General features: G+C 38.7%; 1 protein-coding gene across 3 annotated transcripts in view; it reads left to right on the top strand.

Annotated features, from left to right (window-relative positions):
* LOC307047614 (myelin basic protein-like) overlaps positions 1 to 24,552 on the top strand; it is a 143,560-nt gene that overhangs the window by 82,222 nt on the left and 36,786 nt on the right. For all 3 annotated transcript variants that reach the window (XM_079694635.1, XM_079694637.1, XM_079694636.1), the window contains exons 2-3: positions 7,054 to 7,112; positions 22,074 to 22,242. In XM_079694635.1, coding sequence (XP_079550761.1) covers positions 7,054 to 7,112; positions 22,074 to 22,242 — 228 coding nt within the window. The remainder of the gene's footprint in view (positions 1 to 7,053; positions 7,113 to 22,073; positions 22,243 to 24,552) is intronic.

Raw genomic sequence — 24,552 nt, 5'->3', positions numbered from 1 at the left:
ATTCAAATACAATTAGTTTTTTACAAACAAAATGACAAGTAAGAAACATTAACTTTCATGCTGAAACCTTTTGTTGCTTGAAAGAAATTACTACAGTAATTTTCAGAAGAGGTCTACCCAATAGAACATAACTTACTATGATTTATGGGCTGGAAGAAAATTAGTTTTTGATGCTCTTGCAGGCTCTGCTTGCACATTGAACCACCAATCACAACATTTTTCTAACAACCAAGGCTAGCCCTGCTAGTCGACAATTGCTACATCCAATAAGCAAAGAACAGGATAAAAAATCCATTCAATCAAAAATTGGTTTGCGATAAAAAACGCAGCCTCACTAGTATAGAAAAGATTAGGGCTATGTAAAGGATGATGCTGAACATAAACAAAAACTTAAAAATATATATCACAATATCAGTTTTGGCCAACATCAAGCAGCAAAAGTTTATTGATCTACTGGAAGTAATTTTTTTTAATTTCTAATAATTGCCTGCTAATAAGTCCACATTTTACCAAACGCTCCCTAATTACTTACTTTAGTTCAATATACTAGTTTTGATGTTTTCTTTTGTGGGAAAGTAGTTATTGAATGTGTTCACTGTTGCTTATGACACTTTGATGTACTAACAAGCTAAACACAAAGAAACATGGCACATTGTTCACTCGGCTGCTTACATCCATCTTCTCTGTGAGTCATAGTCCTATAAAAGTCTGTTTTATGCTCTGCGACCCTCGCTTTGAGGAAGAATCCTTCAGACAGCGCGTTCCCGGTGGTGTGAAATCCATTTGTTATTTTGGCTTTGTTTGTAATTGTTTCTCCAAAAATGAAAGCAAAAATGCACTTACTGCAGGTTGACAAAGCAAGCCTCATTTTGCAGAAATATATTGTTTCCAAGGCTGATTGCTCCCAAGGGTTTTATTGCCGTGCTTGTCATAAAGTATTACTTTCTCTTTTTTTATCAGCAGTTGCACAGGACAGGAAGATTTATGTTGCTAAAAGGTAATATCCCTTTCATATTCACAGACCTACAGTCAGTGAAATAAACATTAACTCTATCCCCACTAAGAAAATTGTCATTTTTATCAGTTACTAAAATTATACTAACCAAATTGTTGGCAGGTATGATTCAGTTTGTACTGCAAACAAACATTTCGTAGGAGGTTTGTTTAAATGCCAAGTTCCTTTTAAACTAATGAGCTCCTTTTGTTATCTGCGTTAAAGCCATGTAAAACATCAGCTGCTAACGAGGATGTAATAGCCTCGGGTGATGGACAGATCTGACACATAATTGCTCCTATGTGCTGCAGACTCTGCTAAGTGGTAATGGATTCTTCCAGGTGCTGGCCTATCATAAGAGCTTTTTCCATCCAAATGGTATATTTAAAAGGCAAACAGAAATGTTTTCAACAGATGCACTCAGAACACCTGGCAATTAAGAGCGACTTATACGGGTTAATTTGGGTAGGAGTGATAACATTTTCTCACTGCACGTTTCCACCGCCTTCCTATCGCTGTAAATTACAGGGCAATGTGTGAGGAAAAAGTAAAGGCGAGGCAAATAAGTGTGTTTGCAAAAATGACTGCAGTTCTAATTGCAGCCTTGTATCAGCCCCCTCCTCCTCTCTGCAATCCACAGTCTATTATGCAACAGTGTTTTGCAAGTCCTCGCAGGATCTGATTGTGTAACATGGAGAGCGAAACTGGCTGCAAGGCCTCATGTTCGGTCGCACAGAATCCTGGTGGAGTCTCCCCACGTGCCAACAAAGTGATATTGGCTTTTACGCTCAACTGAACGCATATCAACTAGGGATGCCATCGATTTTTCGAATATTCGTTACAATCTCCATAATCGAAAATTATTTTTTTAAATTCGATTTTATTTATATATATTTTTATTATTATTTATGTTTTTCTTTTTTTTCCTGGCTTAGTTTCAACCAAAATATAGACTAATGCTAATAATAGTAATAGTATTAATAATTGTAAATTGCCATTGGTCACGCCACCAGTTTGTTTTACTGTAAACTTGGAGGAAGCCAACTGCACAGAGTGTACACTGCAGACTGCTGCACTCTGCGCAGCCTGCGCTGCTACCCACATGAGCAAATGCGGGTAAAAAGTGTCTTGCCCAAGGACACAACGGCCTGATGCAGTGGCGGCCGAGGCGGGTTTCGAACTGTGGTTCACCAACGCCCCTTGATCTGATGATCAACGCTCTAACCAATGCGCCAAAACCAATGATGTTACTATGTTACAGAAGTAAAGAAAGTCCAATGGAGGCATTTCCGGCAGGACGGAGTGTGTGGGAGAGAAATTTCCTCTGGAGGGAACTTTGGGATTTTAGCCTTTGCAGATCATTTACATGCACAAAAACCTATATAACACACTACAGGAAAGGGAACAAATATAATAGGGCCTCTTTGTGGAAAATCCCATTTTCCGCAATTGCCAACGTATTTAGAAAAAGTAGCTCGAAAATGCTGTGCAACAGCATTCCACTATAGTTCTTCTTTCAACCAATATTTTGCCTTCGAATAACTTCAGCCTACTTTTTTTTTTAAAGCATTCCACTATAGTTCTTCAAATCTTTAATCATCTTCAACTTCTTCTTTTTCATATTTCACCAAATAGTTTGGCTCTCAATAACTTCAGCCTACTTTCAGCTACAGAAACCATTCAAATGTCAAAAATATTCAGCCTTTTCAGCACATGATGGGAAACTTTCAACTTCTTCAAAATATGTTATACCTTTTGAAATATTCAGCTTTTTAAACTCTTTAAATGTAACTCAATGGGAGGAACGTTCAAATCTCCTTTTACCTACACGGTGCGCCAAATGCTACTCCTTCCACATACTTTCAGTTAGAGACTTCATTCCAACTTTAAAATGATCACAAGACATTCAGCTATTAAAATTGTATTCAGATTCAGTCTCCATTAAAGGTAGGGTAGGTAATTCACTTCAGAAACACTTTTTGTTATATTCCATTGAATGCTCTTAACATCCCAATAGCAATGAATATATTAAATGCTTTGACAATAAATACATTAAAAAAATTCATCTGTGGAAGTCGTGGCGCTGTAAAAAGCATGACCAGTTATTTTAGCCGGGCCGGCTAAAATAACTGGATGGCCTACCTGCCTGTCAGCCTTCCATCTCGTGCACTCATTGGTCATGTGCGTGTTTGTGTGTGTTGGAGGAGGGGCTCTGTAAGGAAGTCTGAAGGAAGGGGCAGATTTTTTTCGGCTGCGTACTTTCAAATTCTAGCGCACGTTGATAATGTCTTCTTCACCATGGTAACCTTTGATCTCTGGGCTTACACACACAGGTGTTTGATAACGTTGCCACCTCAAACACAAACACACAGACTGTCTCAGCCTAATATTTTCTGTCTGATGGAGACTTCATACTGACTTCAACATGTTCCACATATTTTATGCATTATTGGTGACGTTTGGTTTTAGTTCAAACGTCTGCTGCTTTTCAAAACAAAAAACAAAATAAGACATCTTCATGGTGAACTAAATAACATTTTCCAATAGCTCGGAAATGTCTGATGAGCATCTTTGTTATTCATAAATAAAATCCTTGTAATCTTTCTCAAATCTAAATATAACAATGAACTATTCCTGTTTGTGGTAAAGACACACACTAACGTTATGTAATACAATTTCATTATGGATTCAAAAACAACTAAAGTCATGATGCTGTCAGAGTGAATGTAAGGTACGTCATTCTCTGCTTGGATCGTGTGCAGAAATCCCATCGATTGCACCTGGCAATACTGCTTCTACCTGTCTATTATCAAGCTGAAAAATGAATACAGAATTCCAACATACTGTCATCAAATGTCTTTCTATTATGAATTTAAATTAAATGTATATCCCCATCATGACCTAAACAATAAAGTCTATGGCTTTTACTTCTAATTCTTTACCAGGCTAGTTACAAGATGTTGTCTAAATTAAATTCTGTCTCATTACATTACTATGTTTTAGCTTAACTTAACTGTAATATGTTCTTTTTTACATTTCAAACCTCAGTTACTCTACTCTCTATCAGTCAATCTTATTCTTTCCTTTAACATTTTACCACTTCTACTACATTTGATTTATTAATACTATTCACTTTTGTCACTTATGAGATTTCATAGTTTTTGTTTTGCTGTTTAAGTACTTATCTGCTGTGGTAATAGCCACTGTCTGACGCACATCTTGTGAATTGTGAAGCGTTTGCTTTTTTAGGTGAATGACGACTGAATGGATGCTAATGTTGCTCTGTGTCTGCTGAAATTGCCCAGGGTTGTTAAATGTCCCTCATTAATACACTTATTTTCAGATATAGCTCCTCCTCTCCTTTGAGATGTATCAGGGCCGTAATGAGAATGATTTTCAAAGGACAAACTCTTTTGTGCAAGTGTTTTCCAGTCCCTAGGAGAATATCTAATTGCTTAAGGTGCTCTTTTAGTTTCTGTTTTTTGTTGCAAATTCTGTTCCTTTGGGTGCAGAGCTTTTTACCTCGAGTTATATTGTTGTGATAAAACATCTTGAACTCAAGCTGATTAGATTCTAATTGCATTCCTCCCTGAGAGCAATACTAAAACTGCTGCTTGTGGTACTGTAAACACTGCTCCCCTGGGCACCTTGTTCAGAGGACAATGGATGTATTGCACTTCTCAAGGCTTTATATTAATTAGATAATTACATTACATTTAGCTGATGCTTTTATCCAAAGCGACTTACAATAAGTGCGTTCGACCAACAAGATACAAACTTGAAGAAAACAGAATCATACAAGTACATCAGGTTTCATAGAGCTAAAACATTTCAAGTGCTACTCAACTGGCTTTAGATTAGCCAGTCCTTTGTTAGTAAATAAGTGCTTTGTTAGTCATTCTATCGCTCGAAGCGGAGTCTAAATAATAGGTGTGTATGTTAGTTTGTGTATGATTGCTGACTTGGCTGGATGTTTTGTTTTGGGATCATTATTGCTCAAAAGTTGTATTAACATATATTTAAATCTTTGGACTGATTGACCTGAGAATAGACAATGTTTTGAATAATAATGCTAAATTAAGCCACTTTTAAACATTGTGTTGGCATTGGTAGAGTTTCCTTCATTGTTGGCTGTGCAGTCGGCCAAAATGTTAGCAGGCTTTGCCAACATCAGTTTGGACCATCAATGGACCCTCTAATGAACACATCAGCAAACTAAAGCACAAAATGCAGCCTAAAAAATGTTGTGTTTGTCTTGTTATAACATTGGGAAAGTCCAGAAAAGGAATTATTCAAATTCCCAAGGGTTATGGAAGCCTTTTTTGAGGGTTACGACATTTTTCTTAAAGCCAAAAATACATGCGTTGAGTATTTGAAAGTACAGAAGAAAGGTCCTTCAGAGGAAATACGTTTTTATCTTTAAGTGATGGGGGCTGGCTAATGTTTTTTTATTCAAACCATATTCAGCACTGCTGTATGATAAACACTGTGTTTACACATTGTCTCACCTCAAATAGTCGAGTGAATGGCAGTTCTCATTTGCTTCAGATCAAATGTTTCATTTCTCGCGTCTTTATGAGTATGACAGTTTTTAGTTGTAGTTTGTGATCTTTGAGCTAACACACCTGATACCTCTCCTTATTGCACTGACATTTCTCACATGTGGAGCTCTGCCTTCTTCCCCTTTTCCCTTGAGGGGAATAAACCTTTCTGCACATGTTTGTTCTTTTCAGACACTTTGTAGTACACCTGTTGTTGTTTTTTTTGAGTTATTGCTACTGCACTTTATTTGACATATACTGTTTTCAACAGCATTGAGACACATTGACACAGAACACACTGACATTCTGTTTTGTGCCACTCACTTTTTGATTGTGCACAACAACCAAGGATTTTGTGTTTTTAATCACTTGAATCATAAAAGCTGTTAACTGAGCAGCATTTTGAATAAAAAGCAGCACTGATATTGTTCTCTTACCATTACACATTTAAGCCGATGGCGTAGTAGCAGATAATGGAAAGGTTGCGAGATTAATTAAACATCATAAGTTAGTAAAAAGGAGTCACATCCAAGGGGGGATGACACTAAATAAGTAGCAACTGATCCCTGGAAGGCTGTGTTTTTACACCAGTGTTTCATCACCACAGGACATCAGAATATTGAACTGAAAGCAAGTTCAGTTGCATTTGCCCATTTTTGATTTGTTTGAGCTCTTGGGAAAGGTTATACCGGTAATCGAAACTCAGTGCAAACTAAGCTACTCCAAGGGGCTCCAAGTTATAGTGCAATATTGTAGGAAAAGCAAAAGACAAGGGGATGTATGGCATGCCACTCAATCAACACCTAAAGTGCCATTTCCTGCAGTATAGATACGTTACTCATACCCACCCTTATAAAGCTTAGTTTATACTGCAAAACATATAATAGTATTTCCCACAGGATTTATTTGGAACCTCTAGGTTGGTACGGGGGCAAACACTATTTGAAAAAAAGGTGTGTACATTTTGAGATTAATACTTAAATCGAGAGAACAAAATTAAAATGCCAAATGGATGAACAATGTTGCACTCTGGTCAACAAGTGTATACTACTGCATATGAAATTGCAACTTATAATATTCTTGACCAAAACCAACTCAAATGTTTAAAAAAATGGCTTGACGTTAAAAAAGTGGGAATGCATTGAACACCTGTTTGCCCTCCCAAGTCTCATACTAGAGGTGCAACTGCTACATTGCTCAGGATGTCCACGACCACTTTGTGTTATCGCCTGTCGCCTGGCAGTCTAATAATGCGAATAATTATTTGTCTCTTCTGACACAAGAGTGACCCGTTTTTTGGTGCGCGCTACAACCCGATCCATAGTTCTCACACCAGCCCAAACACAGAGTGCTACACTTGTGGAAAAACCAGTGTTTTTATAGCTGCGTGTGTGTGATGATGATGATACGAGGTAGCCCGCCTTGCTTTGGACAAGGATGAGAGCATAATCTTCAGATAAATATGCTGTTTACGGTCTCCTGCTGGTGTAAACTTATTTCTCTCTGTTTTTCTTCCAGTCTCTGTCAGCAGCATGGGCCAGCACCTAGGAAAGAGAGAGGCTCCCACCGACAGCAAGGTAAGAGTCTTGTTTCGTGCCAGTGGAATAACAATATCTTGAAAATGTATTCAGGCTTTTTTGCCAAATGTGATCAAAGCAATGAAGCATGTGTTGGATAATTTTCTCCAACGGCACCTGTGTGAACACTGGCCTTTATCAGCAGGACTTTGGACTCTGTTAAGTCATTCTGATTTATCACCTTCAGCTTTGCATTACATTGCATTTTTTTTTTTTTTTTTTGCAGTGCACAAGTCTATCTGTTATTCCTCAGGATGTGGATTTATCTCTATGATGGATGCATAGAATGTGTTTTTATCTTTATAAGTGATTTGTGAGCTGCCTGTGTGTTTGTCGTTATAATGGCACTGCCAAGAGCCAACCCCTCATAATCATATCTCAAATGTAGTGAGACGCAGTGGTATGAATAATGCACCATCTCGTTCCTTCATATTCAGATTTTTGTTGCAAATAGTAGTGGAGAGATGAGGTGGAGATGACTTTGCAAATGTTGAGTTGATGTTCATTTATATCCTTTAATAACCTGCAGTACTTTGACTTTAATGGACAACATGTACATGTTACACTCTAAAATTGTTTTGATATACCACAAAAATACATTTGAACCCAATAAATATAACAGTGTTTTTTTGGTGAATTGGCATGAGCCTTGTCTGTAAGACTTACATAGTTGTTGCTTATTATACGTTGAATACCATTCCCATTCACTGAAAAACACAGGACAAACAACATTGTTTACCTGTTAGCCTCATCATTAAGTCATTACATTTATTTTTTCAGTAATTTTTACTCAAAAGTTGTAAGATGTAATTATACTTATCCATATTCGGTTTATAGTAGGTGGTGATTTGAAAACAAAAAATACTAAAAGTGTATGCTTCATTAAACATAATTTCGTTGCTTTAACTTTTCTTGATCCATCTATAAGTTGGATTCTTTTAACAGGAAACTATTTTTGCTCTCTTCAAACACAACAGACTTCATTGACAAAATCACACATCAATCAATCAATGTTTATTTATATAGCCCAATATCATTTGTCTCTTTGAACTTCACAGTTTGTACAGAGTATCAGTATGACAATACGACACCCTCTGTCCTTTGACCCTCACATCGTACAAGGAAAAACTTCCTGAGAAAACCCCACAGTTTAAAGGGGAACATGGGAGAAACCTCAGGGAGAGCATCTGAGGAGGGATCCCTCTCCCAGGACGGACAGACGTGCAATAGATGCCGTGTGTAAATCTAAGAGATAATACATTTTACAGCATAGGTAGACCAAATGTTTGGAAATGCATGTGTCTGTAATAAGAAGATGAATCCACGAGGATGTCAATAATCTTGTGGGAGCCATCAGGGAAGTAGCATGATGAGAGTGAGGCAGGACCGCAGAGACAGGTTCAGCCACGACTCAAAGTCAAGGACTCAGATCCAGTACTCAGGATAGAGGATCCAGGACACACGACCACAGCAACAGGATCAGCCTCGACTCAGGATCCCGGCGTAGATATAGACACAAAAAAGAGATTTGGGGGAAGCTGGGTTATTCGGAACATGAGAGTACACAGGTACAAACAGTAAAACAGAAGTAAGGTGTCCCCGACAGTTCAAGCCTATAGCAGCTAAACTAACGTGTCTACGTACATGCACTCCCTTAGGATAGGTTGAGGGAAAAGGGTAGCAAGTAAGAAAGAGAGGTGGAGAGGCACACGCAGGGAGAAAGGTCCCCACTGGAACACATTTTACCTTATTTTTACCAAAATACAAATGGACTGTTTAATGGACTGCATTTATTTAGCTCTTCATCCAGTCTTTATGACGCTTCAGTTTACATTTTAAAGTCATCATTCACACCTCATTCATACAGAGTAGTGTGCCCCTTGCTCAAAGAACAGATAACATGCACACACATTAAACTTGGGGTTAAGTACCTTACCCACAGATGCATCGACATGTTGACTGCATCGAACCCTCAACTTTCAATTGAAAGAAAACCAAACTACCTCACAGCCGCAATCGCGCCAATACAAGGTGCTCGTCTGCTTAAATCTTTAGATCCTTTGTGATATTTGTGTCTTTGGTAAATCCAAACTAACCTTATTTTTGAATACTCAGCCTTTTCAAAAATACTTCTGCGTAGATGGGATTGCTGGGAAACTCTTTCAGAGTTTAGACTTTTTATTATTAGACTTTCTTTTGCACACGGCTTTCTAGACAGTCATGTATTCTGTGTCCCACTCTTAATAGAGCCTTATTGCCATGGCCATATCCAAAGCATGATGGCTCTTGTGTTTCTCTATAATAACCCCCCGGAAACCATGAGCCCTCATTTTAACAACGATGCGAAAGAGAACCTGTTGGAACCGGAGAAAGTAAATAGATGATTGTGGCCATCAAGGCTGACACTAAAACCTCTCCAGGTACACATCTCATTTAACCATTAGCTTTGGCTCGGTGATCATCGGGATTCTGTTTGGCTACGTTCACAAAGTTCAGCTGTCTGACATTGATAATTGACCATCCATATAGCAGCACTACACCCTATCATTATCCCCACAGCATCAACAATGTCACCCTGGGAGTCCATTTAGAAATAACTGGATTTTCTATTCAAGCAGAACTGATAGGTGTGAAATGTTGTACGACTCCGTTCTGTCAACAAGTTGGGAGGAGTGATAATTACACTGTAAAACATCTGCATGGATCAGTGGGTTAGGTCGACATAAAAGGCCTTTTAAATCAGCGCTATAGTATAATCGCAAAATATGAAAAAAGCTTGAATGTTCTTGCAACTAATTAAGTGCAATTTTAGCCTTTTTCTTTTCTAACAAAGTTTTTGAGCACCTCCCAATGATTATTTCTAATTGGTGGCGCTATGCTGGGTTACCACATGATGAAAAATGTCCACCTCTAATAGGCTGTAATTAAATATAGCATATATGTTTGACAGATTTTCTATTTTTGGTTTCTTCTTTTTACTCTTTTCAGTAATGTGAGAGCAGAAATTACCGGCCAGACGCTGTTCCCATACAGTATGCCAAGTGTGGAGGAGGATCAGGATTAAACTGGGACAGTAATGTAATTTAACGAATAAAAGTTATTAACCTTGGCTTTTGCTTAAGTCCCATTTTGTCACAGCTTTTTAAAAATTACATCACATGTAATGACATTGTGAGATTTGAAGAGGTTGCGTGAGCCCGACTTTAAGTAAGTAGGTGTTGAAAGATTAGTAGCATTTGGTTTCCGTGGGCAGCAGTGTAAAGACCTGAGGTCTGCCATTGTTTTGTCTCACCTCCTAATACCTGGCTGGTGCCTGTAATGGGCGGATTGAGACCGAACCAGCAGGGAAGGCCAATGGCTCAACCCACAGATGATTTGTTTCCTTAGCTGCTAAGCACACTCTCTAGAGAGAGAAGAAGCAGGAGCAAGAGAAGGGGATTACATTTGCAAATGAAGCAGTCAAGAGAGGTGTTAGGGCAGCATGTTGCACCAAAGCCATTACTCCATTGTTGTTGTTTTTTGGATTTTATGCCTTCGAACACCGCAGGCGCTATATTGTGCATTAATCCTACATCCATTTAATTTTCATCCATGTCATGAACTTTTTCAAAACAGATCTATTACGCAATGAGAAAACAATGTGATTCTGTCATAGCAATGTGAGCTTTTGCGCTGCAAAAACAAGCATCAATCAATCAAGTTGTGCAAAAAGGAGATATTCAAAACATAAATTATGAAGATTATGGTAACAACATTAAAGAGGACATATTATGCTCATTTTCAGGACCATAATTGTAATCTGTACTTCCACTGTGACATGTTAACATGCTCTAATGTTCAAAAGGTGCTTTATGTTTCACATACTGCCTGTGCTGCAGCATCTGTTTTCACCCTCTGTGATTGGCCAACCGCTAAGATATGTCCTGCCCCTTACGGCCTGTCCACACAGCGGCGTGCGTTGAAGCTTGCCGGCGGGCGTGTCTGAAACTCAACCAACAACCAATCACATGAATCTCCCGCCCCTGACACACAAGCAGCGGTTTGATCACATGCAATTGGTTGAAGCACTAGCCAATAGAAGCTTGAATGTTACATAGCGATGTCACTATGTTGCACAAGTAAACAAAGGTGTCCAGTAGAGGTGTTTCAGACAGGGGGGGGTGTGGGAGACTATCTACATGCGCAAAACCTATAACACACTACAGGAAAGGGAAAACCTAAAAAACCATGATAGGGCCCCTTTCAAGAGGAACCGTCTAAAAACAGCAAACTTTATTACACCTCTAAATCATTCAGATCTATTTCTTTCTTACCTTCTTTCACAATAAAAGCAGCAAAGAATCTCAAAGTTCGTAAAAGACACATGAAAAACATACACTATGAGGATAATAACATTAATATAGTAGTCTCTGTAGTCGGGACAAATAACAATAAATCCCCTTTTTTATTTTCCTTTCACAAAAAGAGCCTTAGTCCCTGGTGTGTTGTGGCCTTTTTGTATATCTGTCTATCTCCATAATTTGTTTGCCTCTCTTGCTTAAAGCACGATAATCATGACATCAAAGTAAATTTCTGACAGAAGAGCCAGTTGTCATAGCGACAGTTAAGCAGGCACAGAGTGTGACAGAGTAATGCTGGTTGTGTTAAGATGCTGTTGTCTTGAGTCATGATCCCTCTCCCAGTCCTTTGTCATTACAGGAAGATCACACCTCAAAGCAGCCCAGACAAATATCTCTCTTAAATATTCATACCACTTATATTTAAAGCCTTAAATCCATATCGGAATTGCTCCACGGTAACAGCCGCTTCTCAATGTGTTTTTTGCCAAAAATAGAAGAAAAAAAAGCAGACAGTTTTTTGAAATGATTTGTGGAGATTTATTTTGGTCCATTGAACGATGTGTAAACAGTTGTCGCGATCTTCCAAGAGTTGGTTATGACTTCGTTCAAAGCCAGCAAATCCTTCAGTTAATAAATAGTTTGTGTTTTGTGTCATTCTACAAATAGTCATTTTGTATGTTGTGTGTTGTTTGATGTCTTTGGGTTGACACTGTAAATAGGAAAATGAATTCAACCACCACTGTTTAAATAAGTATCAACTTGCATTGAACCATGCATTTGTGACCCTTTTGGGGTGTTATTGCAGAAGAATGGCCTGCTTGAGAGTATGATATACTCTATAGCAGTTGGGAACAGCACTAGTTAAAGCAGCGTTTCTCAAAGTGTGGGGCGCGCCCCACTGGTGGGGCGCAGGGATGTGATAGGTGGATCGCAAACGGACGTGATGAATGGGAGATCATTATTATTATTATTATTATTTTTTTAAATATATTTTTTGGACCTCAGGCCAGAATCAAACCTGGGTCCTCGCGGGCGGTAGTGGACTGTTACAGCCGGAGACTCGCAACGGCGGTGGACTTTCACAGCGCCGAGCCGCCGGGTGTTTGCGACAGTAGATGCGGTACCGGCGCAGCGGCGCTGTGAAAGTCTACGTCCCACCTATGCCAGAGCCAGCGGCCCACCAAAGGCAGCGGCCCACCGGGAAAAGTCCTGAATCTCCCGATGGCCAATCCGAGCCTGCTCACACACACACACAACTGAAACCAAAATCATTTACAGACATGTACAAATCTCTCATACACACATGTGAAACGCTCTCACACACACACACACACACACAACAGCTTTGCAGTCGGGAAGAAAAGCAATGTGGAGCGGCACCTCACCACTTCATAAGGAGTTTAAGAGTGACATTTTTCCAAATCCCGTTTGTGTCCCCCCACTTTACAAATAGGCCTATGTTTATGCAAAATATGCATAAATAAAAATAAAGAATGCTTGTTTGTTTGTTTGTTTGTAGCCTTTATTTAACCAGATGAAAATTCCATTGAGATCAACGGTCTCTTTTTCAAGGGAGACCTGCAGCACATTGGTTACACATAAAAACAACAGAAAACAAAAAGGGCATCAATACAACCTAATTACCGGGGTATACATTAGCAACCTATTCACAATGACAGATATCTAATAACATTTCATCTATCTGAGCTTTAAAATGATGCAAGGGAACCAAAATGCTCAGTTTAAAAAAAAATGGTATAGTATTCCAAGCTAGAGGAGCAGCACACATAAAAGCATTAGTATCTAAACCAGTCCTAGCACTTGGCACATGTAATAAAAACACATCCTGGGACCTCAGGCAATAGCTACTTGCCACTCTCTGTGAGATCAAAGAGCATATTATAAGTTAGTAGTTTACCCAACATGGCTTTATAGATAAACATGTACCAATGACTGAGCCTCCGTACAGTTAGTGAAGGCAAACCTGCGCTGGCATACAGGGTACAGTGATGAGTAAGTGCTTTACAGTTAGTAACAAATCTCAGGGCACTGTGATAGGCGGCATCTAACTTTTCCAGGCAATGGGCAGGTGCATTCATATAGATCAAATCACCATAGTCCAGCACAGGTAAAAAGGTCACAGTGACTAGCCTGTTCCTGGCCTCAAGTGAATGCTAACTAGGTAACATAAGATAAGAATAAACTAGTTTAAATGATTTGTTATTGGTTGTGATCATATTATAAAGATGTTTGGATTATTGAAAAGTATACAGCTCTCTTTCATTGAGTGTTGAAAGCTGTGTCCACAAATTCCTTTTGTGCTCAAAGTGCACCAGATTGATGCATTTAACTTCAACATTTAAAAAACAATCTACCCAGGGGTGCATGCCCCCTGATCCCCCTAGAGCAGGGGTCACCAACCTTTTTTAGGACGAGGGCTACTTTCAAAAAATAAAACAAGTCGGGGGCTACTTTTACTCCTCTTTTTTTTGTTTTTTGCACTATATATATTTAGCACATTTTAACATTATTATATGCTTACCTTTAACCTTTGTGTGCTGTTTGGGTCTGTGGGACCCGTTTTCAGTGTTTACTAAAATAACATGTATGCAATTTAATTATTTTAACCTGCTTTATTTTGGGGGGGGACCTCACATCCTCCAGGGGAATTTTTTTTTAAATGTTGAAGTGAAATGCATCAATCTGGAGCACAAAATGAATTGATGGATACAGCTCTCAACACTCATATGAAAGGGAGTTGTATACTTTTCAATAACCCAAACATATTTAGGATATGATCAGAAACAATAACAAATCATTTCAACTTGTTTATTCTTATCTTATGTTACTTAGTTAGCATTCTATCTTTTCATTTATGCATATTTGACTAATCACTCCCCTTTTAAACTGTTTTTTTAAAGGAAATTACGCCATGTGTATGTGTGGGTCAAGTGCATTAAATATATATGCAAGTTGCAACACACACACAGTAAAACTCTGCCCCTCATGTGTGGTATCGGCTGGCATGATAGGCTGTTCAATGGGGCTGATGTGTAGATTCTGCCAGAAGGAAAATCAGCGGGGAGGTGCCACATTGCTTTTCTTCCCGACTGCAACGCTGGTCCCGCAAATCAAGCCACAACGTGATTGGTCGATATTAATTGTGGGGGAGGGGGGAGGAGGGGTGTTAGATAGATTTAGAGTTGTAGTAAGTAGATAGGGTTCGCTATGATTGAGGTTTCGTTTATGCATAGGGTAGGTTCTTTTAATTACATTTCCTTTTTTGTTTTGTTTATTTTATACATTTTGGATTTGCTTGGCGAGATATTTTTAGAACATGCCTGGCGGGCGACTCAAGTTGCCCATGCGGGCGACTAAGTGCCCGCGGGCACCGTGTTGGCTACCCCTGCCCTAGAGGATGTGAGGTCCACCCCAAAATAAAGCAGGTTAAAATAATTAAATTGGATACATTTTATTTTAGTAAACACTGAAAACGGGTCCCACAGACCCAAACAGCACACAAAGGTTAAAGGTAAGCAAACTAAGGATATAATAATGTTAAAATGTGCTAAATATATACACTGGGGAAAAAAAGAGGAGTAAAAGTAGCTCACGACTTGTTTTATTTTTTGAAAGTAGCTCTCATCCTAAAAAAGGTTGGAGACCCCTGTTGTAGAACGATACATTTGACAATTTTAAGCTTGGCCTAACATTTTATTGGAGCGATGAGGAACAGTTGGGGCTTGAAAAGGCCCACCTGTTCAAAGTGGGGAATGACAGAAAAAGTTTGAGAACCACTGAGTTAAAGCAATAGCAATGGTGTAGCAAGAGCCAGAAAGAGTAACTTTTTCTTTTTAAAAGCTTAGTAAAATCCACAACCTGCATTGCATTTGGGTGTATTCAGGTTATTGACAGTTGAGAAACTTTGATCCATGTGTTTGGTGTGATAGATTTCACTCTGATTATTCAGTATCACTAGAAAATATTATGGTGGAAAATGTGCATCTACAAATATTAGGTCTTAACACCATCTGGTGATGTTCACTGTGGATGTCTGAGATATGTGAAACATTTATTTTTCATTTTACTTTAGCTGCGGAGTAAATATCTTATCATGAGGAACCTACTGTTCACATAATAAGGTGGAAGAATGAAAGGGTATTAGGTTGCATGCTATTTATCTTACACAATACATAAATAACCTGTTGAAGAAAAGTTAGGTAAGGTGCATTGAGTAAAAGGTGGGTGCCACCCATGGAAAAAGATACTCCCAGTCTGCATTACATACTCAAATGCATTAAGAAATAAATGATGGGAGGGAACAATATCTCAACTGTAATTCCTTTGGCTTTCGACATAAACATAAAGGAAGAAACACACACTGTTTATTCCATTTCTCACACTCGTATTCCCTCAAACCCCTTTACATACCAAGGATTGACAACCACAGTGTTGTCATTACCATCGCAGTAAGAACTGAAGGAACAGGTGTTTTTACTTGTTCTGGGTAACAGTATTCAAGCACTTGATTGTCTTTCCAGCTCTTGCGAGGGAAAACATTTTAAATAATTATTTTGCATTGAATAAGGGACACGTGTACTCAAGTTTGAATTGGTTTAGAAACTGGATTATCCTACCCTTTATGGCTACACTGGAAAAGAAAACCAAACGTACTGAATATATGGAGAGGGAAATCAATGTCTTAAACTTCAGCAGACCAATTAAAATCTATTGAAAAGAGGTTCTATATTTGAAACACTAAGTAATTGTGCCTTTCAGTAAAGAGGGTTGATGATGTTACCCCTTCTTTGTGCCTGGCCGTGTTACATTCCAATTACTAAAATACTGAATTGACAACCAGAAGTCTCCAGATGAGGGAGCTTGTGTCTCATCAGGATGGCTGTACCCAATTAGAGCTCTCTGTGTTGTGACATGCCCAGCAGTCTTGTCCTTGTCTTTTCTGTTCCTCTGTGTGAGATCAGCCCACATCGGAATTACAACGACAATTCTCCCACCTCAAGTCTTATCTGTTCCACCCACAGTCTGATCTGTTTCAACCACCAAAGTAAAACTGGGATACCTTTTAGGGTGAAAGGGTTGTATTATCCTCAAGTCAAGATGACAGATGTCCTCTTATTGATCATGCTTGTACTATAAAAACGTTGTTTTACTTGTGTAATATTGATGTGTGGCACTGTACCTTTTATTTGAGTTACAGTATATTTGCTTCATAATATGAATATTGTTTTCTTGTTCTCAATGAAAAGGTATCCCTTAAATGACACGTGTTTTCTTTTTTCTCAGTGACTGTAAAACCAAGACTTGCAAAATCTTAGCAAAACGATGTTGTATACCATAGGCGCGTTCACACCAAGTACTTTTCCCACAAAGGTTCCTGAGAACTACGATTTAGTTGCGTTCACACCAAAAAGTCCCAGGAACTAAATGAGTTCAAGAGAACCTTTTTTACCCCCTTTTCAGTCCCTGCTGGAGAGCAGGGACTTTCGTGGGAGAAAAAGGTTCCTGTGTCTGATTGGCTGGGTGGAATGCAAACCACGCCCCGTCAAACTCCCAAAAACTTTTGTAAAGCCGCCATTTTATTATCCTCGCATTGCATTATTAGCATTAGCATTAGCCCAGCGTAGAAACGCAGAGAGACTAACTTATGACAACACAAAATAAAACATGGGAGCGGTGGAGATGAGGAGGTGTTGGTGTTCTGGCCGTTTACTCGGAAGGCTTCAGTAGAAGCTGCTGGGAGTCCCAGCAGCTTCTGCTGAAGCCAGTCCCTAACTCTGGGGACTTCCGGTCGGGGATTTTGGGCGAAATATATTTTATTTTTGGGCGATTTATACGCCGTAAAGTTGTTTACGGCCTGCCAGTAAACCCAAAGCAGAAGAAGAAGAAGTGACGTCAGCGGCTTCATTTGCCTAATCCACCCCCAGGAACTAATTTCCGGTGTGAACGCGATCTGTACTTAGTTCATGAGAACTAAAGAATTGTCAGGAACCTTTGTGGGAAAAGTACTTTGTGTGAACCTGCCTCATGTGGTACATTGTGTAGACTCTGATACTTTGATATAAAAGGTATGTCGCAGTGAAGACTATGTAAGGCAGTTTCACATAGTGTTTCTTTGAAGAATCTCCCCTACAGTGGGGGGCTACTATCTTCAGTTGAAAACTAAATAGAGAAAATCAATTGGTACCAAAAGACAGTTTTGATAAGAGTCCAGCCCAACTGTGTAATGTCAATAAAGCATTGTTGTCCAAAAGACGTTTGGCCCTCATCAGGTAAATTGAAATACTGCTGAATTTCATTAAAGTTTATATCCGACCTTCTGAATGTAGAGCCACACTGTCGAGAGCCTCCCTGTGCTTTTTTTATCTAAGTGAAAAGGTCAGATGATTAACCTCCAAGGTGTGAACAGGATGAAACTCTGAAGGACAAAGCTATCAACGAGGCCCAGATGAGAAAAGGTTTCTTTGAAAGTCTCAAATCAGCCCAGACCTGGAAGGTGTTGAAATGGCTGCACTCTCCTTCCCCTCTCACTACTGCATTGAATGAGAGCTATCCTTTGAGTGGTCCTTTTAACTGCATATACGGTTATCTACTGCTGAACCAAGATCATAGGGCTGAGTGGAGCTGAGGCAGCAACCACTATGGGCTGAAGGTTAAAATCTTCAGACGAAACATGCTTACAAATAGGGTTAATATTTTCCTACAGTACAAAAAGCGAAACAAATCAAATAACTTTAATACCTGTCAAGCTTTCCATTCTCAAGGTACATATACAAAAAAGAAGGTGGCACATTTTGAAATTCTACACATTTATGAAACAAAAGGTCATTGATTTCCAACAGGTAAACAAATGCAGATTTATAGCCAATATCACAACTGAAATTGATGGATTTTACAGCTTTATGCTAGCTGTCTAACATAGCTAACGCTATCTCAGTGAGCTTTTAGAAAATGCTACCAGCAGCCATTTTTATGTTCCATGTGGCTCATTTTAAAACCAGAATCTTAACTAACTACTAACTACTACTACCATAGTTAAGATTGTCTTATCCAAATGTCAAGGGGTTCCAAAATATGCATTTGATGGCCTATATGCATCACATTGAAGAAGGACGCAATTCAAGTGAGATTATTTTCTACCAGTTATTAGAAGAACTGCATCTTTAGATACTTAGACACGGGTTTCAACTTTTTATTGTGGGGGTTGTTGACAGGTGTAAGAGCTCTACACCCCCTTATTCTCAGGGGAGGAATGGGTAAATAGTGCTCAGCTAAAAGGTGAAGGCCAACAGGAAGCCACTTGGAAGACATAGGTAAATGGAATAAAAGCTTTAACCTAATTGAGCTCTTTTCCTGATCTCCTTTATATGCCCCAGGGTCAGGTGATGCTTCACTTTCTCCTATACACAAACTCCACTTAAAAAGACCTTCTGTATTTTTAATGAGACACTAGTGGTGAGTAGGTGTCAGGTCAGGCTGACAGCAGCTGCCCACGACCAGCTTTAATCCTCTGTGCAGGTCCATTGCCAACATGTTCTTTTTCTTCCACTTTTCTCCCAACGCTCCATGTGTTAGGGCCAGATAGGATCACTTGAGATATAACTTTGATAATTCCAAAAGGAAATTATTTGGCCAGACAAATAATACAACAACTTGACAATAAAAAAAACACAAATGCTGAGGTTATATCCTGGATTGCACCGGTTCGTTATCTTGATGAATTCCTTTGCATCTGCTAATACAATTATTGATTTAACTTACATCTCAATCTTGTAAGTTATTTGATACATTTTTCGTATTGCTTGTTCTTTATATTGCTCGTAAGTTTAATTCTTAAAGATTTTAGAGCCCATATTTATCAAACTTAGGTATTTAAAATCTACTTAACTTTGCAAATATCTCTTTGTATCGTTAGGTTTTCATGACTGAATAACTACCAATCGAAATACACATTGACGTATTATTTATTGAGAGTTTCACATAAAAAAGCATATTTTCAGCTTGATCAAGACAAATTGTATTCACACATTTTGACATAAAAACAGTGAAAAGACTTCAGAGAAAACAAGAAATACAGTACATCTGAAAGGAAATTAATAAAAGGTTGGCAGAAAAGTGTGTACCTAAAGGACGCTAATAGTCAAGACAAAATGGTTTTCTGGGTCTTTTATAAACCTCTAGAGTTCTCCTAAATGTAACATCATATTTCAGTCAAATATGAATATGTATGTATTAGTAGGAGTCATGGTAGAGACAGTGCCCACTTGATACGATAACCAACAGCCTTTATCTACAGTAGAACTACTTATGCAGATTCATCATCAAGCTCTTTGAAGGCAGGACTTTGTTTGTATGTAATTAAATCCAGTATTGAGCCTTCTCATGAAATCTGTATCTCTTCATCCCAAAACAAGTTTATGTAATTAGTTTGTACATAATTTAGCAACATAAAGATGCAAGGTCGTTTGCTGACATTTACGTGATTTGCATCGGTGAGTGCTTGCTCACTGCACTCATCCACCTCCAACTCACAGGACTGTGGTACAGTTGCTCATGCAATGGTGATGGTTGGCAGTGCATGGGGCCAAGAGTTTTTGAACGCCTGTGTTGATTTCCCATGTTGGCAAGTCCACTCGGAAGTGCAAGCTGGGGATATGAGTGCACATTGTCCTCAGGGAGGAGGAGGGAATCAGTAAGAGGATTTGCGAACGCAGTTATTAAGTTCTCTTGGAGACAGAAATTAGTAGCAAGAAACTTTACTTGTTGTGAATAACAATATAAAAAGAAATGAACATGACTAAGCCATTTTTTAGATGAATTTGTCGCCCCCAATTACTCAAAAGTACCCGTTCAGTGGGTATAGTCATTGAGCTTGCATAATCTTAACCTTATACTCAAACATCCCGAATCAGAAGAGATGTCAGGCAGCTGAGTACTTTGATATATCTGGAAAGCCTAATAACAAACATTAAATGGTAACATTTAGTCTTTATATTGCCTTAATGTAAGCCTCTCTGAGGTAATGTGGACGTAGAGCTGCAATAATTCATCTTTTAATTGACAGACAGAAACACTGTGAGCTTTTGTTTGTATAATTGATTAATCACTGAGTAGTTTTAAATGGAAGAATCTGGGTTTTGGGCTGACAAAAGAAAACATTGCCTTTGACTTTGAGAAACTGGAATTTAAATATTTCACAAGTTTTTACATTTGTTGATCTCAAATAATTGGTAAATGTAATGACAAAGAAAATAAATACGAGTTGTTTTTAGTTCCTGGTTTTCTATGGGTTGTCATTTTTGAATACAAGATTTTTTCTTGAAATAATAAATAATAAAAATATATTTTATAGTGATATAGTTATATTATAGTTAATACGTCCATTGCTTTGTTTGAAAATATCTTTGATCATTAAAAGATCACCTTTAGAGCCAAATTGGAGATATTTTCAAACAAAGCAACGGTTGTAGAAACTATAATATAACTATTACTATAAAATATATATTTTATTTGATTTATTATTTCATCAAGATCTTACATTCAAAAAGCTAGCAAGTGTAGTTAAGCTAAAAGGAGGATTATATCAGGTATTTTGTTAGGAGTCTGGTTTTGGCATTTTGAATGAACTTGAGTCTGGAAAGATCTGCTGTGTGTGACACCTGCTGGAAATAGTTATTTTCTTAGAAGCAATTATTGGGATTTTGAACAGATGTGATCACGATGCAAAACATTTTAATTGAATCACAGGCTTTGTATTAAGATCCGTATCAAATTGGTTTCTGAAGGAGAGATAACGAGCTCTTATGCCAGCTTACACAAGGGACTAGTTAGTCACAGTATCACAGCTTTCCTCCGTAACCATTGCAACAGCTTCTCTGTACATACTCTCAGTAGCCTATTAACCTCAAGGATATAAGATGGCAGATTTATATATGGATTTACTTGTTGATATTGATAAACTGCCTCATTTTAACACAGTGCATTTGAGACTCACAAAAGCACATTTCGAACAAATCTAAAATACTGTTGGACATCACGTATTATGTGCTCTTGGAAAACCCTCACCCTAAACTCCAGGAGATATTTAAGAAAATAACACAAACGGACATAAGCATAGAATTCAGAATCATAATGTATTAAGATTAATCCTATAATCATAATATTATGGCAATTAAATGTTGAATGCTGAAAAGGTTTTGACCACAATGATCATCCATAAGTACAGTTACATGAATATGTGTACAAAATGATCAATGATATATCACTTTTTGCATTTAATAACAAATGATTTTGTCCAACCCACTTGTTGTTACAGACTGTTTCCTGCCTTATGTCCAAAAGAAGATTAATGACATTTATATTTTTCTAGAATTGGCTTCAAAGAGGGCAAACCTTAATATCTATGCCATTGTGCCACCCTAATTTGAATTATAAATGAATGAATCTGAGAATAATTCTGCTTTAATTATAAAGCCTTAATAGGTGTATCTATCCCTCTCATCCTCTTTTTCTGTCTCTCCTTCTGTTGGTCTCTGTCTTTGCTCTGTTGCCATGGCACCTCAGCGTCTCACCTCTTCAATCTGTTTTTGTGTTTCCATTAAAGGCTCCGTCACCTGAACCTGAACCTGAAGCAGAGCTGACAACAACAGCAGTAGCAGCAGAAGTAGTAGTAGCAGCAGCAGCAGAAACAGTAGCAGCAGCAGAACCTGAACCAGAACCACAACCTCAACCTGAACCAGAACCGGAACCAGAACCACAAGATGAAGTCTTTGGTAAGAGGATCAAACACATCTTTAATTTCAATACATAACCCAACTCTCTACTCTTAGACCCTGTTTACACGGAAACAAAAACAAAAACGAACAGAATTCGATATCAAAAAAGTCTTCTGCCCATACACAATCAGCTCAATAAACGTGTCCGTCCACACGAGACCGCTCGACCCGCTGGAGACGCTGTAGTACATATGCCGTGCCTGTAAGTGGCGCTGTGCTTTTGCCACAAAATACTCAAAAAGCAGCGAAGAAGACCTCCCGCGCATGGTTGCCATGGTTGCCTGGTTGCCCTTCTGTTTATTCTCCGCGGTGGATTTAGCAACATGTAGTTCATGTAGTTCTCCATGTCCACTTGTTGCTGATGGTTTTGGTAGTGGAGCTGTAGATTTGACGCGGGGATCAGAGGTGGGGAGAGGCAGGGCTCTGGCTGTTTCGGCGGCCTCCGTTTCTCTTTTTCTCCCTCCCCGAGTGCTCCTGCTTTAAATGTCAGGTGCGCCGCACCCACTGCCACTAACTCTGAGCCTGGCTCCCGAGCAGGACGTTCCATCTCCCCAGTAGTCCACCAGCAGCTGAAAAACACCCGCCTCTCTGCCTCTCCCAAGGGACGAGGGAACCATGCGGCAGAGTTTCCGTTAGGATTTCTTTCCGCCGGTCAACATGTCTCTTAAAGTTTAAATCTTCCGGACAAAATTAAAAAAGTGCCGGTCAAAGGTCTTCTTTGATATTTATTGAGATTTAAATCAAATTAATAACGACTCTATATAATAATATAAGAATAATACACGGAGCCTCTCTTTTCCTCCCCTTCTCCTGACAGCCCGTCAGTATCCGTCTCATGCAGCTGGCTGATCCAGTAATGAGTGACCCGACAGTAGGGCAGTCCCGAATACCATTTTTCGGGGTCCGGATATTCGGTAGTAATCCACGCGGGGGTTGTGTAGTAATCAGCAGCGAACAGCTTCAACACGTGTATTTTGGTTTATTCACGGCATTCATTTGGTTCTTCTACAGTATTGTTGTTTTATAGTTATTTGTTAATGTATACAACCCAATTTGTGTTCTTTGAAATTGAAAAGGATATTGCATTGTGTTTGTTACTTTCGTTGCAATGGTATATGTCTTAAGTGTAATTTGGCTTGGCTTCCTATTTAGTATGGACATGCTTTTATTTTGAAGGAGAGTTAGCACTGTTGACAGGAAGTTGTTGTTGCTATGGAAACAACGTGACGGAGATTAACGGAGAAAAAGTAATATCTACATATAAAGACGGAGAAAGTAAACGATAACTTTTATGGTTAAGTGTTAGCACCCCCCGAAGAGGCACAAGCTCTTACGTTGATATTGGAGATTTCAATAAATATAAAAAAAACAAATATCCGAATAACGAAATTGAAACCCGAATAGTACTCCAGCGAACAAATGTTATATATTTTTTTAGCGTTTATTTATACAGGTGTAAAATCTCCTTGAGACACAAGGTCTAATTTTCAAGAGAGACCTGTCAGTGGTAACACTACCACACAAAGTTACAGACAGACATGAAACTAACCACAGAGGCAACATTAAATTATTTAAAGAAACCTGTATAACCTGGAAAATCAGCCTTCAATCCCTAATTTACAATGGAGCTCCTTTTACTCCATCTATAATATCCATTTATTTATTTTTGGCAACAATGTAAGGCTTTTGCTTTGCAACACCGACCCAGAAGCTGATAATCCTGCGGCGTGACATTTGTGGGAATTATGCAGCGTGTCTGGTGATAAGTTACCATGATGAACGACACTTAATGGTTCGTGAAAACCAACTGTTCATCATAAAATGTCACAAGAGGCGAGTTCCAGGCTCTCCAAAGTTTTACTTTTTTTTTTTTTTTTACAGCTTAGCCCTTAGAGAAGTTCTCCATCTGTATCATGAATTGGGACATGTGGGGGGTTAAAAAAAGGTATTTGTAATACTGCAGCTCAGCAGATGAGGGCAGAGTTTGTTGGCTGTAGGTCGATTACAAATGAGGATAAAGTGAATTAAGCTGAGGCCAGAAGAAAATTGAAGTTGTAGGTCCATTCAAAATCCATAACCATAAAAGAAGAAAAGTTTTTCCATGAAATCATCCCCAATGAAAAAATTGTTACCGCTTGAATGAAGCCATCACCGTGTCTAAGGCTTCCCGTTGCCTCTTGTCAACGTTGGAAATTGGAGCTGAGAGAAGATGCAACCTCCCTGGGTGAAGGGAATATCATTTTTTTTCTCACATACAATATGTACTGCAGCAAATGCCAAGAGACAAACTTCACGGAATCACAGTGT

The sequence above is a fragment of the Notothenia rossii genome (assembly GCF_949606895.1).
Source record: "Notothenia rossii genome assembly, chromosome: 7".
Taxonomy (NCBI): Eukaryota; Metazoa; Chordata; class Actinopteri; order Perciformes; family Nototheniidae; genus Notothenia; species Notothenia rossii.
Note: the sequence above shows the minus strand (reverse complement) of the source record. Positions and strands in the feature narration are given on the sequence as shown.